Below are 18592 nucleotides of genomic sequence, written 5' to 3' on the forward strand. Positions count from 1 at the left end.
CCCTTGCCATTGGCCATGTTGGCTAGGACTGATGAGAGTTGTAGCCCAACACATCTGGAGGGCACTAGGTTGAGCAAGGCCGTTCTAAAGAATGTGTCAATAAAGGTTTATATTTTCATTAGTTGTGGAAAATGTCCGTTTTTTACATGGTCCTCCAAGCCCTACTCATTTGAAATACGGTTGTCTCCTGCTCATTCTCCAGCCCTCTGGACACTGGCCCCTGCACTGGCCGTCTCTGCGACTTCAAGCTATGGCTTCATAGTCTTCCATTACAATACCATTACACGGCTGGCTGGGGAATGCTGGGAGTTGTACGGCTTTTTTTCTGTCTAAATACGCATATGACTCCGCCCTCAGATATTTCAAGCTCCATCCCACCCCTGTCCCTTACCTTCTTAGGATAAATCCCACCCATCCCACTTCCTCACTGGCCCTTTCAGTTGCTATGTCTCCGCCCCTGCCCTTCCTAGCCGCGCCCCTTTCCTCGCTCTCCTTTTCTCTCCCCGCCCTCTGCCAGGCCTCTTGCGCGCGGCTTCCCATCTCGGCAAACCCCGCCTACCTGCCCGTTTTCCAGCTCACTGATTGGCCACCCCTATCCCCCTCCTGGCCATCCCTATTTGCCTCTCGCGCCCTCTGACGTTCGGCGGCTTGATAACGTATGGTTCCTGCCCGGTGCTCCCCAGCCAGCCGGCCCTTTTGCTTTGTCCACGTCCATGTGTTCTCGCCCCGCCCCGCCCCGCCCCGCCCCGAGCTCGCAATTGCAGCAAGGCTAGAGTGAGAAAGCACAAGAGGGGACGTCGCCGTCGTCGTGCGCGCGAGGCCCGCCGGTGGCCCCTCCCGCGAGCGGTCGCCCTTGGCTACGGCCATGGCGGTGGCGCCGAGGCCCCCTGAGGGGCGGCTGCGGCGGGCGGGGCGCTGGCCGCCGTTGCTGTTGCTGTGGGGCGCCCTGTGCCTTTGCCCGCGGCCGGCAGAGGCCCTGGTGGAGGGCTTGTACTGCGGGAAGCTGGTCTGCTACGATGTGCTCGGTGTGAGCCGCGATGCCAGCAAGGCTGAAATCGCCCGCGCCTACCGGCAGCTGGCCCTGCGGTACCACCCGGACCGGCAGCGGGACCCGGACCCGGACGGCAGAGGAGCCGAGAGCGCTCAGGAGAAATTCTTGCTCATCGCCACCGCCTACGAGACCCTCAAGGTGAGAGAGCGGGGCCGGGACCGCCCCCTCCCTCCTCCCGTCCCGGGCGGATCCCTCCGGTAAGACACGCGCCCTCCCTTCTCTCTCCCTTTCTCCCCACACGCGCCGCCTTGAGAGGATGGAGCAGCTGTGTGTGACAGGAAGGGCCGGCGCCAGAAGCACTGGAAGATGTGGCGAGAGACCCTAGCCCAGCCTTCCCCAGTCTGGCGCCCTCCAGGTGTCTTGGACTACAACTCCCAGCATCGCCCAGCAAGCCACACAAACGGAGGGCGGGGGGGGGGGGTGGAAGGCTGCCCTATCCGGAGGTGCCATATTAAGAACGGTTAGTCCGGCCTTCCCCCGACCTGGTGCCCTACAAATGTGTTGGACTACAACTCGGATAGTACCTGCCCATTGGCCATGCTGATGTGGGAGATGTAGTTCAAAACATATGGAGGGTGCCATGTTGGGGAAGGCTGGGTTAGACAAGAACGTAAGAATTGCCCTGCTGGGCCAAGCTAAAAGCCCCATCTAGTCCAGCATGACATTTCCTGTAGTGGCCAGTGCCAACCTCTGGGAAACCCTTCCTGCTCTTGCTTCATGACCTTGTGGGCTTCCCGGAGATATCAAGTTCTTGGAGGAACCATTTATCAAAGGATATTAACCTTGGCAGCTAAATAGAACCTCCATGCATGGAGACCGTTTATCTTTGGCAGCAGATGCCAGGGTTATCAGGGGAGAGCTGTTGCTTTCATGTCCTGCTTGTGGGCTTCTTAGAGGCATTTGGCTGGCCACTGTTGGTAGCAGGTAGCTGGCTAGATAAACTCTTGGTCTGATCCAGCAGAACAGTTCTTAGGTTTTTGGAGGGGGGAGGCTTTTTAGATGTCAAATGCTTTATTTTTTACTTGAAGAGTTGCTCTTGATTATTTCTGCCTTGAATATCTGACATGGCAAGGTCAGGGTTTGAGATTCAAGACAGCTGGAAGTGATGATGATACATGGTATCTTGCCGTTACCCAACCTAGTGCCCTCCAGGTTGTTGGACTACAACTCCCAGCATTCCTGACTTTTAATCATGCTGGCTTGGGCTGATGGGAGTTGAAGTCTAAAGTATTTGTAAAGAACCCAGTTGGGGAAGGCTGGTTCAAAGTGTTTACTGTATTTTGGTAATCTGTGCAGCATTGCCGTAAGGCAGTCTGTTGTCATCCCCATATTGCAAACGAGGGACTGAAGCTGGGAGTAGAGAGCCTTGCCTAAGGCCACCATGGTACTAGAATGGAGAGCTCTGAAGAAGGGATTCTCAGAGGAGAGCTCTGAAGAAAGGATTCCCTGGTTTTGAAAAAGAATATGAAAATTGAAAGTGTCAAAGGTAGAGTGATTGGCTTGTACATTAAGGGTAGTATCCTATTGTGCCTGTGCACTCACCAGCTCAGCACTTGCGCACAAGAATGGAGTTCCCCTCACCTGTCCCAATCTGGAAAGGAGTGTTTCTGGGGTTAATTCAAGTACTTGAAAGGTTGTCACAGAGAGGAAGGCCAGAACCTCTTCTCGATCATCCCAAATGCAGGACATGGAATAATGGGCTCAAGTTACAGGAAGCCAGATTCCACCTGAACATCAGGAAAAACATCCTGACTATTAGAACAATATGACAATGCAACCAATTACCTAGGGAGGTAGTGGACCTTCCCACACTGGAAGCATTCAAGGTGAAGCTGGACAGCCATCTGTCGGGGATGCTCTGACTTGGATTCCTTCATTGAGCAGGGGGTTGGACTCGATGGTCTTGTAAGCCCCTTCCAACCCTACTATTCTGTGATTCTAATTTTGGAAACACAAAACATAAGCAGTGAGCAAGCCCAGCAGAACCAGTGGAGGCAGAGCAGCCCTATTGGATGCTGTCCTATTGGTGTAAGCTGATCCACCCCCTCCACTGTAAACTGTCTATGCTGCGTCAGTGAGGTATTATGCCATCTTGTCTACTACTGGTTTCTAACACCAGTGCTCAGCTGTTAAAAGAAGTTACCATACAATTTAGGCATAAGAATGATGAGATCCAAGGAACTACATGAACAAAGTGGGGGACTGTTTCCCCTACCCGCCTCAAGTAGCCCCTCCAGTTGCATGACAAATAGTTTTTGAAACTTGAAGAGCATTTCAGAAGTACTTTATGATACGCTGGGGGCGGGGGGACTGTATGAAGGTGGGTGAGGGAGTCAAAGGCCTCAACAGTGTGCCCAAACTCTCAGATATGCCTAAAGTAACCCTTTGGATTGCAGGCAATATACAGGATGAACTTTGCATTGCTGAACCTTAAGGAATATAGCCAATCAACAATGTCATTGCTGTCCTCTATCATTTTAATTGACACTTTTTAAAACGGCAGCCAAGAATTTAACTTGTTGGCATTTGGGTTCCTATCTCATCATGGGAGGGGCCCTTAGTCACTTGTTCTGTGTGGGCAACATCAAGATTTTTTAGCTTTTTCTAAATACCAGGACTAATGGTGACATGCTGAGGCAAAGACATGTGCAAAACACAATCCCTCTAGAATCAGGGGTTAGAGAAATGAGTCAGAAGTGTTATTTTCAGAGGCTTAAAGAAGAGCCAAGCACTCTCCTAGTTCTTTCTAGCCCGTGCCATGCTGGCAGTGACTGAAATGTGCCTGTCCAAGAGTTGTAGTCCAAATAAAACCATGAGCTTCTCTTCTCCTCTCCGTCTTTAATTAGATGGGGTTCATTGTTCGTTTTAAAAAAATATTATTTCAATTTATAACTTGCCCCATCCCAGAGTCTTAGTTGACAGGATGCAGGGTATCTACCAAACAGAGGCCTGATTATATGGTGAAAATGATAACATATATTTGTTGAGTACTGAAAACATAAAAAAAGATGTTGTTAGTGGTAAGCAATCATAGAACACGATATTCCTGAAGAAAGTGAAGATGTATAGTGAAGTGAATGCAAGACACCATGGAATTACTAAATGTAGGTCATGTCTGATTTTCTAGACTACAGATATGTAGATCTCATTGACTTGAATATTGGTAAGTCATCTGAAATAGTTACACTTGAGAATCCATTGTGATACATTAATGTGTACACAATATACCCATGGAGGGAGCAATCCTATGGCCGCTAGTCAGTGGCTAGACGGCCATAGGATATGTGGTTTTCTAGGGACTGACCTTGGAGCCCATGCTCCAAGATCAGTTCCTGGAGAACTGACCTTCCCCCACTTCCACGCTGCCTCACAGGCAAGACGGAACAGCCCCATGCTCAGAAGAGGAGCGTAGAGTGGTCAAAATGGGGCATTGTGGAGGCGTTCTGGGGCGGGGAAGGCAGAAATGCCGTTATGACACATCCTATGTGTTGCCCAGAAGCCTCTTCCCCCACTCCGCCTTCCTGCAGCTAGACAGCCGAAATCAGCTATCTAGCCGCAAATGCAGGGCAGGAGAAGTGCGGAGGGAATGATCCCCTCCGTGCTTCTCCTGCCCTGCGTTAGACAGGCGGTTGCCTCCATGTTCAGAGGCAGCTGCCTATCCCCGTAGGATTGCACCCTAAGACAGTTTAAAGGGAAGAGTAAGTCATACACTGCACATTACCTTCTAAAGTGGCCCTAACCAGTACACTGTTGATGGGCCTGTCATGTTTGAGGAGTTAGGGGTCACACTTGCTTTGCTTCCATTGTAGTACCATCTGTCTCGTGTTCTTCACCTCTGGGGAGGGGTGGTGGTGGAAGGAACAGCTTGATTTGAAAATGATAGGATGATAGGTAATTCTTCATTTACAATAAGATGATAGGGAATTCCTTGACTGATGACAAGTGGGAAGCTTGAACAGAGCTCTCAGCTCTTCAACCAAGCAACCACAGGGGAGATGTTAGAGAGCTATTAGCATATGTATTATGGTTTCTCTGTTCCCTGAACATGATGAATATTGTGGACGCTAGAGCACGTGTACACTGAGTTCAGCATGGCCGAGAAACCAAGATGTGACACCACTTTATGACTGGCCAAAATAAATCACATCATTGTGATAAGTGATGTGTGCATGAAGGGAGGGGCTTTATGCTGTAAGGAGTCTGGGGTATAGGAGTGTAATCTCTGAACATCCTCAAAGCACCAGTGTCTCCCAAGGGCAGAGCTTTACTTTCTCCCATAAGATCTAGGGGCAGCTATTCACTTCTGTCAGGAAAGTAAAAGGAGTATCCTGTTTTGCCCATGCACTCGCAGGACCCAGTACTTGCACAACAGGTTTCTACAGTTCTAAAAATGACTTGAAATTAGCAGAAACGCTATTCCAGGACAGGGCAGATCAGCAGAGCTCCCAGAAGGGAGCTCTGCTGACTTATCCCAATCTGCAAACAAGTGTTTCTGCTCATTACCGAGGCTGTTACTAGAAATGCAAAAGCCCTGTTGCACAAGTGATGGGTCTCACGAATGCAAAAGAACTGCACTTTGGAACACCACTTGGAATGGGGCTTGAATTTACTCTTGTCTCGGATGGCCCCAGCTGTTGAGATCTATATGAGTAGCTATGCCTCTTCATCTACATGGTGCCATCCTGGGTTCTTCTGCTTGGTTGTGCTCGAATGGTTATATATGACTAGCAAAGTGCCCATCATTTAGACAAAATGTAAAAATGGAAGGTTCGTATAATGCAAGGGCTCCTGGCTAGATGCAGTAAATGTAATCTCTGTGTCTTCTGTGCACAGATATGCATTGTACCCTCCTGTGGAATGCCTGTCAGTGTCATTCGTTTTCATGCTGGTTTCTGCGGAATGAGAAAACTGCTGTAGACAAGCTGTATGCCATGATCAGTCTTCCTAGCAGTAACCAGAGTTAAAACAAGGAGCAACTTAAGTCTGGTTCATAAAGTGAAGCACAAGCATGAGCTTCTGGCTGTACTGACACGCAGATACAGTATGAAGTTTAAACTAAATAGGAGTTCACATGCATACCTTTGTGCACTCTTGTGCTCCACTGGATGTAGAATGTACATGCGGGGTCTGTGTGTGATGGTGTGAGAGAGAAGAAACTGGCCCCCATTCTAAAATGAGTATGGCTTGCCTAAAAAATAGCTTCAGTCGGTAGTATAGTATCTCCTTCCAGAAGCATGTAAGAGTATGCCTTTTTTCTTTGAAAGTAACTTATATTAGCAAGCATAAGCATAAATATTTTGCTTGTTTTTGTCCTGTTGCATAAGTAGTACTGATTATTTTATGTTTGGGAATTTAATCTACAAGTCGTGTGTATTTTGTTGATACAGCTGGGTATAATTAACATAAAAGTTCATTCAGAAGCAGTTTTTAAACTAGCATGCTATCTGCTTTTATTCATTGTCTTATGGGATATTTTCAAATATAACAACTTGACAATCACTGTTTGCAGGATGAAGAAACTCGTAAGGATTATGATTATATGTTGGATCATCCTGAGGAGTATTACAGCCATTACTATCACTATTATTCTAGAAGATTGGCACCCAAGGTGGATGTCAGAATAGTGATTCTAGTCACGGTGTGTGCTATCTCTGTATTTCAGGTAATATGTTTGTCCCCTACCTGTTTCGATATTATCTTCTAATCTTGAAAATACTAAAAGATGAAGTGTTGAATCCAGTGTTGCACTCGTGCTGGAGGAAGGAGTGGGGAGGTGTTTTTGCCAATTTCCCCTTCCCCCTGTGCCTCCTAAAAAGTCACCCTGAAGGGTTGGAGAACCCATAGGAGCATTGAGAGGCAGCATGGTGGGTCTGCAGGGGGAAGAGGGAATTGGCAAAAATAACCCTCCTCAGGGAGATTGTGCTGGATTTTGGTGCCTCCTGTGAATGAACAGCCAGTCTAGGTCTAACTCTATTTAAATCTATTACAGCCTGTTCCTTAAAAATGTTTTTCCTTTGTGTAAAAGGCATTCTTTGTGCTTAGATCAAGTGTTGTCTGCTCTCCATTGTATAAATGAAGAAGAAATTACTGGCCTTAAATCTCATTGGTTTACCTATACTTAATTCTGTTATAGAAGCTCAGCCACAGTGGCTTTATCTACACATATAGTGTGTGATATATAGATATATTGGGATCACCTTGACTAAAGAATCCATTTTGTTTTGAGAAGGAGCAGCCAGAGGATAGCAGGGGGCTATTGCCTAATTACCTGTGTGTGTCCTCTACTAATTAAATTAAATGAAATTGACTCCATGGAACTCTAGATGCATGCACATGCCTACCTGACTACCAAGTCACCACCCCAGCCAAAAAACCTACAAGGGTATCTTTAAATTGGCCAGTCCAGAGCCTTGGCTGAAAACATGGGCCAATCCTGACGTGTCCTCATCCCAAGATAGGTCAGCTGATTAAAGTAGCACCTCGGTGCCTCTTGTGAGACCTTTTGTTCTGTATATCTTTACAGAATAAAGGTCTCTCAGAAGCACAGCTTTTGTAATGCTCAGTCAGCTAGCTTTAATTCAGTCAAGTAGCCAGGAACTTCCTTGAAATTCCCTTTTATTCCCCAGAGTCAAGCTATTGATTTTTGTTCTACCCCATCCTGAGTCCAGCCCCAGACCCTTTAATCCCTTTGAAATCTTTGTTTTGAGGTCTATAACTGCCCCTGAATTTGGGCCCCCAGTGCTGCTTTCGGGACAGTGTGGACAGCCTCGCTGTCACCCAGCTCCAAGAGCAGTCGGGCATGAGGGATTCTTGCCTCTCAAGCCTGATCCTTGTGATCCTTTCCTCACACACTTTTCCTCCTCTACTCTTGTGCCTAGCTCACATTCCCAGGGCCAAAGTTCTTCTCTCCTTTCAGCGTGAATCACCTTGTTACCTTGTATGCTCAACTAGAGCTTCTGGTGAACCCCCCATTGAGTGTCTGGCCAGCTGCCATACATGGCACAGCCCACCTGATGAGCTCATTTCATTGGCCTGCAGATGTTCTGTGCCTGACAGGAGCTGTAGCCCTCTGTATCAGTTATTGAGTCGAGTCCAATGGTTTGGTAGACAAGTGGGGAGTCTGGGGCAGTGGTTACAGCTAGTTCCCCTCCCTCGCCTCTCTGTGTTTGTTTCTCATCCAAGTAGTTCGAGGTTTAAGGAGAAGACTTGTTTTTAGGCTCCCCATTCTAAATTCTGTTTTTTGAAAAAGAATTGCTTCCCTTCATCATCACCTTGGTGCCTTTGCCCATATTGGAACAAAGACCTCTCTATGCACTGTGGTCTTGTATCCAAGGGTGATTACTCCATTTTGAATACATAACAAAAAACAGGAAAATCAGAGTGCCCACTGTGAGTTTCCAAGTATCTGTGACCAACCAGGAAGGGAGGTGCTTTGTATTCCACTTGCCTTGAAACAAGGTAAATATAAGTGCTTCATCTATTTCCTTCTATTTCTACTGATTTTTTTTTATCTATCCATTCTTCCCCTAATGTGACTGACCACATGTCACCAGCCTCTTAGCTCCCTGGCATATAGCTTCCCAAGCCTTGTGTCATTATTTCCATAGCACCCACCCCACTCCTTATTTGGCAAACTCTAATTCCCCCACCTCTATCTTTGTTTGAACTATGAGACCTAGTATACTTGTCCATGTGTTAGGACAGCCTTCTCCAACCTCGTATCCTCCAACTGTTTTGGACTACAGCTCCCAGCTTTCTGTGACCATTAGCTATGCTGGCTTGGATTGATAGGAGTTGTAGTCCAAAACATCTGAAAGGCACCAGGTTGGGGAAGGCTATGCTAGTGGGTTGATATACTAATGAAGCATTTTTCTTCTGTAAGATACTTGTGATAAAATAAACTTTGTATTATTACTCTTAACTTGAGAACTGTTAGGAATTGTTAAGAACTATTAACATTCACCATTTTCAAGTAGCATTTCCCCTACTTTGAAGCACAGTGCATAATCTGTGTGTGCACCTCTGAGAAAGATCCTTTACTCCCTTGCTTGTCATGACACGTCTACACACGCGACTTCACATACACATGTGAATGTGGACATTACATAAGTACCAGCAAAAGCAAGTGACATATGAAAACATTGCATTCAGATCTCCTTGAAATTACATGATATGACACGGGGAATTACTGATATCTTTGGATAAAGGGCTGTTTTAAAATCTTGTAATCACAATGATGAAGATGATGGAAAGCAACTCTAGAATTTCAGAAGAGGAGGAATAATCATGAATGCCAGGCTATGCAAATGCAGTAGGGCAAGTTTGATATAGCACATCTTATATACAGCCTGAATACCACAGGAAGAGTAAGGTTGCTTACTTAGTATTCTCTTACCATTTTGTATTCTAGTTCTTCAGCTGGTGGAGTAGCTACAATGAAGCTATCAACTACCTAGCAACTGTGCCAAAATATCGTATACAAGCCACTGAGATTGCCAGGCAACAAGGGCTTTTGAACAGAGCCAAAGAAAAGGGCAAAAACAGGCGGTCCAAGGAAGAAATCCGCAAGGAAGAAGAGGAAATAATCAAAGATGTAATAAAAAACAAAATAGATATCAAGGGTGGTTATCAGAAACCCCAAATATATGACATTCTCTTATTCCAAATTGTTTTAACACCTTTCTATCTGTGCAAGTACATAGCATGGTACTGTTGGTGGATTTATTGTTTCAATATCAAAGGACAAGAGTATGGTGAAGAAGAGAAGCTATACATCATACGTAAATACATGAAAATGTCGCAGTCTCAATTTGACACTTTGGAAGATCAGCAGAAAGAGACTTTTCTTGAACGACGGCTCTGGATAAAAGAGAACTATGAGGTGAGTGGTGCTCGCCCATGGGTGAAAAAGGACCCAATATATCATGACTTCCTAAATCATTTTTTTTACAGTTTTAGTACCACTGGCTAAGGTAAGGAGCTTGCTTATGCAATTCCAAATTGTTGGTTCATGCAATATAAACAGGCTGTTTGGGGTCACAAAAAGTGATCAGTGCTCCTTGCACAACTAAATATATCAGATGATTCCAATAAAGGCTGTTCAAACTTCACCCACAAATTGTCTTGCATGAATGCCTTTTGTAGCCCTTCCCCAACTTTTATTTATAGCTTGGACTATTGCATAAACATCAATACATCCATACCATAGTATGGCTACAAGTCATGGACAGTGCAGAAACAATCTTGGTGTTCACTTCAGTATTCAGATAAATTCCATGATTATTGCAAAAATACTGACCCTTTGTTAGAGGCTGGGTGACTTTTTTTATTTCTCACCTTTCTAAAAGTTTTGTGCTCAAAACATTTCACAATCAAAATCAATGAAGCAGAACAGCAAACATAGTACAATAAGGTATGACGTTAACAGGAGAGGCATTGGAAAAGTGGCTCAAATTCAGCCCTTTATCCAGTATTATATGCTATGAAAAATAAAGGCATCTTAATTTGCCTCTTGGCCCTTGAAGCAGAGGACCACAAGATCCTTACAGCAAATATTACAAAGATATAGTACCAAGATGGAGACAGGGTTGCTAGAGGCAGCTATAAGACTTCTGGATACAAGGAATTGTGCAGCAGGACCACCTCAGGTGATTTTGGCTAGTGTGGGAGTTTGTTATGTATTCCCAGCCTTACTGAACACAGAACTCAACAATTACTCAGCATAGAGGTTCTCCTTAAGGGGCTGCCAGATCCAAAAGACTGGTTTATCTACCATAACGCAGTAGTTGACTGTGCTTAGCAAGTGGGGTAGAGCTGTTGATCTCTGTCCTACTTGTCATTTAAAAAAAAAACCCTCCTACTGCCAGTAAAAGCCCAGATGCAGAGTGACACTGACAGTGTCCTGCAGGAGCCATCACCAGCCCCATTCTTTTCAATATCATGCAAGTACCACTGTGTATTGCTTAATGTGCTTTGTAGAGAGTAGGGCAAACGCTGGCTTCACTCCGTGAACATGTGCAAGCTTTGTAAATGGAGGGCACGAAGATAGAGATAAGCAATTAGCATAAGGCCAGCTGTGACAGAGGTTTTTTTCCTTGCAGTTTTATTTGCTCTTGTATTGGGAGACAGAACCTCTTTGACATCTACTGAAAATCAGCCAGAGATTTACCAATACATCCCAGTCTACTTTCTTGCCTGCACCAGCTTTATCCTATTGCTTTTACACATTTTGAGTGTGATCCCCAGCACTTCACTTACTGTTCATTTCACAATATTGAAATAATTCAGTTTGCAAAGAATATATAGGCGCACTAAGGACATTATTGCTTGCACTTACATCTTTCTTTCTCTTTAGCTTTACAAACAAGAGCAAGAGGAAGAGATGAAGAAGAAGATGGCAATGGACCCTCGATGGAAAAGATACCGGCGGTGGATGAGGAATGAAGGACCTGGAAGACTGACTTTTATTGATGACTGACATTCGCTGAAACATGTACAGTCCTGTTACAGATGACTGGCAAGAAAATTCATACCTAAAATGTTCAAGAGTTTAACTGCTGTGTCTCAGCAGTGTTCTAAAACTCAGGAATTACTCAATCAGGCAGAAAATTAGTAACATTTTATGATTTTATATATAAATATATATATATATAAAATAAAAGCAAATCTGTTAAACAGACAATTGTTTTCCTCCACTGTTGACCTGGTACTGAATTAAAAATAAGACTGAGACTGATCTATTAATAGCTTTCATATTAGTGTGGTAATAAGCATACAAATAAGGTGTAATATACAAATAGGCTTGCCACTTGAGTCATACCTGTTGTCTTGGCTTTCCTCTTTTACAGCTCCAAAGCTCAAAGGCCTGTCATGAGGCTTCAGTCCTTTTTACAAAGCATAACAAATCATCTAAACTTCTTATGATTTAAAAAATATGCTGCTTCAATGAGCTTGGAGAGAGTGAGTTTAAGGGTGATCCTGAGGATGAGATGGCGTGTGTGTGCTTAGATGTCCCCTTCATCATAGGGGATTGGAATGCTAAAGTAGGAAGTCAAGAAATAACCGGGATAACAGGCAAGCATGGCCTTGCTGTACAAAATGAAGCAGGACAAAGGCTAATAGAGTTTTGCCAAGAGAACACACTGATCATAGCAAACACGCTTTTCCAACAGCACAAGAGGCGACTGTACACATGGACATCACCAGATGGTCAATATCGAAATCAGATTGATTATGTCCTTTGCAGCCAAAGATGGAGAAGCTCTATACAGTCAGTAAAAACAAGACCTGGAGCTGACTGTGGCTCAGATCATGAGCTTCTTGTTGCAAAATTTCGGCTTAAATTGAAGAACGTAGGGAAAACCACTAAACCATTCAGGTTTGACCTAAATCATATCCCTGAGGAATATACAGTGGAGGTGAGGAATAGATTTCAGGGATTAGACCTGACAGAGTGCCTGAGGAACTATGGACGGAGGTCCGTAACATTGTTCAGGAGGCAGCAACTCAATCCATCCCAAAGAAAAAGAAATGCAAGAAAGCAAAGTGGCTGTTTGATGAAGCTTTACAAGTAGCTGAGGAAAGAAGGGAAGCGAAAAGCAAGGGAGAATAGGGGAAGATATATCCAACTGAATGCAGAGTTCCAGAGAATAGCAAGGAGAGACAAGAAGGCCTTCTTAAATGAACAATGCAAAGAAATCGAGGAAAACAACAGAATGGGAAAGACTAGAGATCTTTTCAAGAAAATCGGAGATATCAAGGGAACATTTTGTGCAAAGACAGGCATGATAAAGGACAAAGAAGACAGGGACCTCACAGAAGCAGATGAGATTAAGAAGAGGTGGAAAGAATACACAGAAGAACTATACAGGAAAGATCTGAATGTCCCTGATAGCCATGATAGTGCGGTCATTGAACTTGAGCCGGACATCCTCGAGAGCGAGGTCAAGTGGGCCTTAGGAAGCATTACTAACAACAAAACTAGCAGGGATGACAGTATTCCAGCTGAGCTATTTAAAATCCTAAAAGATAATGCTGTTGAAGTGCTGCACGCAATATGCCAACAAATTTGGAACACTCAGCAGTGGCCACAAGACTGGAAAAGGTCAGTTTACATTCCAATTCCAAAGAAGGGCAATGCCAAAGAGTGTTCAAACTACCGTACAATTGCGCTCATTTCACATGCCAGCAAGGTGATGCTCAAAATCCTACAAGCTAGGCTTCAGCAGTATGCGAACCGAGAACTACCGGAAGTACAAGCGGGGTCTCGAAGAGGCAGAGGAAGTAGAGATCAAATCGCCAACATTTGCTGGATCATGGAGAAAGCAAGAGAATTCCAGAAAAACATCTATTTCTGCTTCATTGACTACGCTAAAGCCTTTGATTGTGTGGATCACAACAAACTGGCAAATTCTTAAAGAGATGGGAGTACCAGACCCCCTTACCTGTCTCCTGAGAAACCTGTACGAGGGTCAAGAAGCAACAGTAAGAACCGGACATGGAACAACCGATTGGTTCAAAATTGGGAAAGGAGTACGATAAGGCTGCATATTGTCGCCCTGCTTATTTAACTTATATGCAGAGTACATCATGAGAAATGCCGGGCTGGATGAATCACAGGTCGGAATTAAGATTGCCGGGAGAATTATCAACAACCTCAGATACGCTGGCGACACCACCCTAATGGCAGAAAGCGAAGAGGATCTAAAGAGCCTCTTGTTGAGGGTGAAATAGGAGAGTGCAAAAGCTGGTTTGAAACTCAACATTAAAAAAACTAAGATCATGGCATCTGGCCCCATCCCTTCCTGGCATATAGAAGGGGAAGAAATGGAAGCAGTGACAGATTTTATTTTCTTGGGCTCCAAGATCACCGCAGACGGTGATTGTAGCCATGAAATTAAAAGACGCTGGCTCGTTGGGAGGAAAGCTATGGCAAACCTAGACAGCATAGTAAGAAGCAGAGACATCACCTTGCCAACAAAGGTCCATATAATCAAAGCTATGGTTTTCCCAGTAGTAATGTGTGGCTGTGATAGCTGGACTATAAGGAAGGCTGAGCACCAAAGTATTGATGCTTTCGAACTGTGGTGCTGGAGAAGACTCTTACGAGTCCCCTGGAAGTCAAATCAGTCCATCCTAAAGGAAATCAACCCTGAGTGCTCATTAGAAGGACAGATACTAAAGCTGAAGCTCAAATATTTTGGCCACCTAATGTGGAGAGAAAACTCCCTGGAAAAGACCCTGATGCTGGGAAAGATTGAAGGCAAAAGGAGAAGGGGACGGCAGAGGATGAGATGGCTAGATAGCATCACCAATGCAATGAATATGAACTTGAGCACACTCCGGGAGAGAGTGGAGGACAGGAAGGCCTGGCGTGCTATGGTCCATGGGGTCATGAAGAGTCGGACATGACTTAACAACTGAACAACAACAACAATCCTGAAAGGGAGACAGATGTCATTTTTATGTATTGGTGGTATGGAGGGTGATCTAGTTGTGCTGGGGGGGGATTATTTGCGGGAATTAATTTTAGAAGTACTTATTTACAGGTGACTTGGAGAAATTGTCTTGCCTTACTACAGAACGGGGGCGGGGGGTTGGAGCGAAAAACAGTTCAAAGGAGTATTTGTTTGCTAGTTTGCCTTTCTATGAAACGGGTGTTTTGTAGCAGCAGTAGATCTTGCGATTTCCCACCCCATGACAGCCAGTTTGTGAAGCTCCTATTTCAGCCATTTTGTGACAGTGCCCACAACACTCAAATCCAAATGTGCCCACAGGTTGAAAAGGTTGGAGATCCCCTGCTCTATTCCATCTTGCTCCCTGGTTTTTCAGTTTTCCATCTGATGTTCAGTATTCCCTGACTACTGTGCATGTTAGTTCCTCATCTGGCTGTGTTATAAAAAAAATTCCTCCGCAGACCTCACATTATTTAAAGCATTTTACCCCATTCTTCAGACAAAAGACTCCAAGAACAGCTTACATAGATCAGTAGAAAGACAGTCCTTGCCTGCAGGCTTACAATCTAAAAAACATGACACGAGGAAAAGGGAATGGGGAAGGACGAAGGAGAAAAAGCAAATTCAGGTACCAGTTCTTAACATTATAGCACTTACCACAACCCATTGGGATGGCAATACTTCAGACAGTCTGATAAAATCGCTGTTAGTAGGTGACTTGTTGAGAGATAAATTTACATTTATATCCCACTTTTTTTCCTCCTTAGGGAACACAAGGTGGCATACATAATCCTCCTCTCCATTTTATCCTCACAATAACAACCCTGTGAGGTAGGATGGGCTGAGAGTCTGTGACTGGCCCAAAGTCACCCAGTGAGCTTCCATGGCCGAGCGGGGACTAGAACCTGGATCTCCCGACTCCCAATCCAACACTAGCCACTATACCACACTGGCACTATGATGGAATAGCCCTCCTCGCCCTCTTATCTTTTCCCCAAGTATGCTAATACCCTTCTTTTGTTTTGCCGTAGTCCTATTTTGTCGGCATAGCAGCTAGCAATCACTGCGAGTTTGTTATTAGAGCAAGTGATAGTCACAGAATCAAACTATATAATCACAGATTTATGAACTATTAATTTAAAATGAATTCTGGAAGAATATGTAGATGGCAGATTTGCTGAATATTCAACACTGGCATTTATTTCAGCTCTAGGAGATACTGCAATATAGGAAAGCATATATGTTGCCCTCTTCTTGGTCAAGCATACCTAGAAATAGGCTTTCAAGGTTCTGTCACATGAGCCAAGACATTGGAGGAGGAAAGTAGCTGTTGCCTGGCATGAGGGTCCTGCTTGGAAATGTGGTAGGCACTTGGAACAAAGATCTCCAACATGTGGGAGAGCTGGCCTACGCCATGTAGCTCTATAAATCTTGAGGAATTTGCTTTCCAGCTCTACCTTGGAGCTGTATAGAAACCTAAAATTATAGTCAATACTGGGCCAGCAAATATCTTGAGGTGAGACTCAACACACCTTTTGCTACAGGGAGATAATTCCCATGTGACTTGTATTGCTCCTGTGCAATGTCTGCTCCTGCCACAAGAACATTGCAGTTTTAATTTCTCTGAACTGCCCAGAGCTTCAGCTATTGGGCGGTATAGAAAATGAATGAATGAATGAATGAAAGAAAGATGGGTTGGGAAGCTAATATGCATTTCTTGTATGTTCAATGTAGTGGGGGGGAAATGCTTATTGCATTGTTTGTTACCTTTCAAACAATGCAATAAGCATGTTTTCCTACGGGAAAGACCAAGATCCATGGTCAGACACCTTTATAACAGGAATGCTGGCTGGGAATGATGGGCCTTGCAGTCCAAAACATTTGGAGGGCACTAGGTTGGGGAACCTATGGCTGCAAGAGCTGGACCATAAGGAAGGCTGAGCAAAGGAAGATAGATGCTTTTGAACTGTGGTGCTGGAGGAAAATTCTGAGAGTGCCTTGGATTGCAAGAAGATCAAACTAGTCCATCCTCCAGGAAATAAAGCCAGACTGCTCACTTGAGGGAATGATATTAAAGGCAAAACAAGTATTTTCTGGAGGTGATGGACTCGACCTTGGGGGAGCTGGGGGTGGCGATGGCCGACAGCAAGCTCTGGTGTTGGCTGGTCCATGAAGTCACGAAGAGTCGGAAGCGGCTGACCAAATGAACAACAAGGTTGGGGAAGGCTGCTTTATAAGAACCCATTAAAATATCACAAAATAGTGCGCCAGCTTTTATGTTCTCAAGAACTCTCAGGCTGAGTGAAATCCACCAGCCTCACTTGGTAAGTCTGCGGCCTTATTTTAGCCAAGTCTCACCTTCCAGTAGCTTAACTACAATAGCTAATCGGGGAGGCATCACAAAAGGTAAGAGGGCAGCCCTCTCCCCAGTTCCCCCTGCAATTCAAGCACTGCCTGAAATGTGTAGCCATGGGAGGATTTGCTGTATTCTAGCACATGCATTTAGTGTGATGGGGCGATGGTAAGATCCAGCATGCCTGGCCTGTGCTCTATGTAAACACTCTGCCCTGTAGAACAGCAAGCCCCATAATCCTCTGCAATGGGGCAGGTGCACATAAGTTCCTTGGAACACAAGTAGACGAAGAATGTGTTTCGTTCAGGAAGAAAATCTGGGTATATAATTACTTTCCATTTGGAAAGAAGCAAGAGCAGAATTTGGGTTTCTATTTTTCAGATGGTACTGCAAAGTAAGAATGTTGAAGAGTAATGCTGGACACCCACAGCTAATATTTAGTTTAAATATGAGAAATACTCTTTAAGCTGTATAAGCGGGAGTGAGGAAGAAGGCTGCTGTGGCTATCCCACCATCTTCAACCAAACAGGTAGTGAAATAAAGTATGCAGAGTAAGCTCTGTGGATTCTGTAGATTATTTGCTTAATGTTGCTAATGAAGAGGTTTCCCCACACGAGTTTTAGACTTTTCTCTTTGTTGCAAACAGTGGTCTTCCCTTTACCCTTGATATTTACCAAGCAGAAAAAGAGGGTCAGTTCAGGTCAAATTGGTGGCTCCAAGTACTACATCTTGGAGTACTTTGTTTCACCAAAACTGTGGTTGCAGTGTGTTGATGACGTCACTGGGGAGGTTCTGAGCGGTGCGCAGGAAAAGGCGGTGGGAGGTTTAGCAGCCTGTGATTAAAGCAGTGGATGGGCCCAATAGGAAAGCATCTCTTGTCCCCTGACTACAGAGGAAGCATAATGGGGTTTGTTGTTGTTGTTGTTGTTCAGTCGTTCAGTAATGTCCAACTTTTCGTGACCCCATGGACCACAGCACGCCAGGCCTTCCTGTCCTGCGCTCCCTCCCAGAGCGTGCTCAAGTCCATATCCATTGCATCAGTGATGCTATCTAGCCATCTCATCCTCTGCCATCCCCTTCTCCTTTTGCCTTCAGTCTTTCCCAGCATCAGGGTCTTTTCCAGAGAGCCTTCTCTTCGCATTAGGTGGCCAAAATATTTGAGCTTCAGCTTCAGTATCTGTCCTTCCAATGAGCACTCAGTTGATTTCCTTTAGGATTGATTTGACCTTCTTGCAGTCCAGGGGACTCGTAAGAGTCTTCTCCAGCACCACAGTTCGAAAGCATCAATTCTTCAGCGCTCAGCCTTCCTTATAGTCCAGCTCTCACAGACATACTTCTTTGGAATTGGAATGTAAACTGACCTTTTCCAGTCTTGTGGGCACTGTTGAGTGTTCCAAATTTGTTGAGTGCAGCACTTTAACAGCATCATCTTTTAGGATTTTAAATAGCTCAGCTGGAATACTGTCATTTCCGCTAGCTTTGTTGTTAGTAATGCTTCCTAAGGCCCACTTGACTTCACTCTCTAGGATAGGGATGGCAGAGAATTCCGCCACGGATCTCGGTGAGGCCGAATGCCAGTGCATTCAGCCCCCCGAACTCCGTGGTGGAATTGCCTGTCCCCCTGCCCCCCCGCGGATCCCCCCAGGACGAGACTTACCTGGGGCGGATCTTCCGGGCGGCGGCAGCTCCGTCAGCTGCAGCGGCTGGTCTTCTGACCGGCTGCCGCTGCCGCCA

General features: G+C 45.1%; 1 protein-coding gene across 1 annotated transcript; it reads left to right on the plus strand.

Moving 5' to 3' along the window:
- Nucleotides 1-750: 750 nt before the first annotated feature.
- On the plus strand, nt 751-11786 carry DNAJC25 (DnaJ heat shock protein family (Hsp40) member C25). Its single transcript, XM_084834681.1, has 4 exons — nt 751-1189; nt 6561-6713; nt 9462-9932; nt 11406-11786. The coding sequence occupies exons 1-4, from the start codon at nt 866-868 to the stop codon at nt 11526-11528; spliced, it is 1071 nt and encodes a 356-aa protein (XP_084690807.1). The 5' UTR covers nt 751-865; the 3' UTR covers nt 11529-11786.
- Nucleotides 11787-18592: the final 6806 nt, after the last annotated feature.

The sequence above is a fragment of the Heloderma suspectum genome, chromosome 2 (assembly GCF_057233095.1).
Source record: "Heloderma suspectum isolate Gila_16-S chromosome 2, 16-S_ref, whole genome shotgun sequence".
Lineage (NCBI taxonomy): Eukaryota > Metazoa > Chordata > Lepidosauria > Squamata > Helodermatidae > Heloderma > Heloderma suspectum.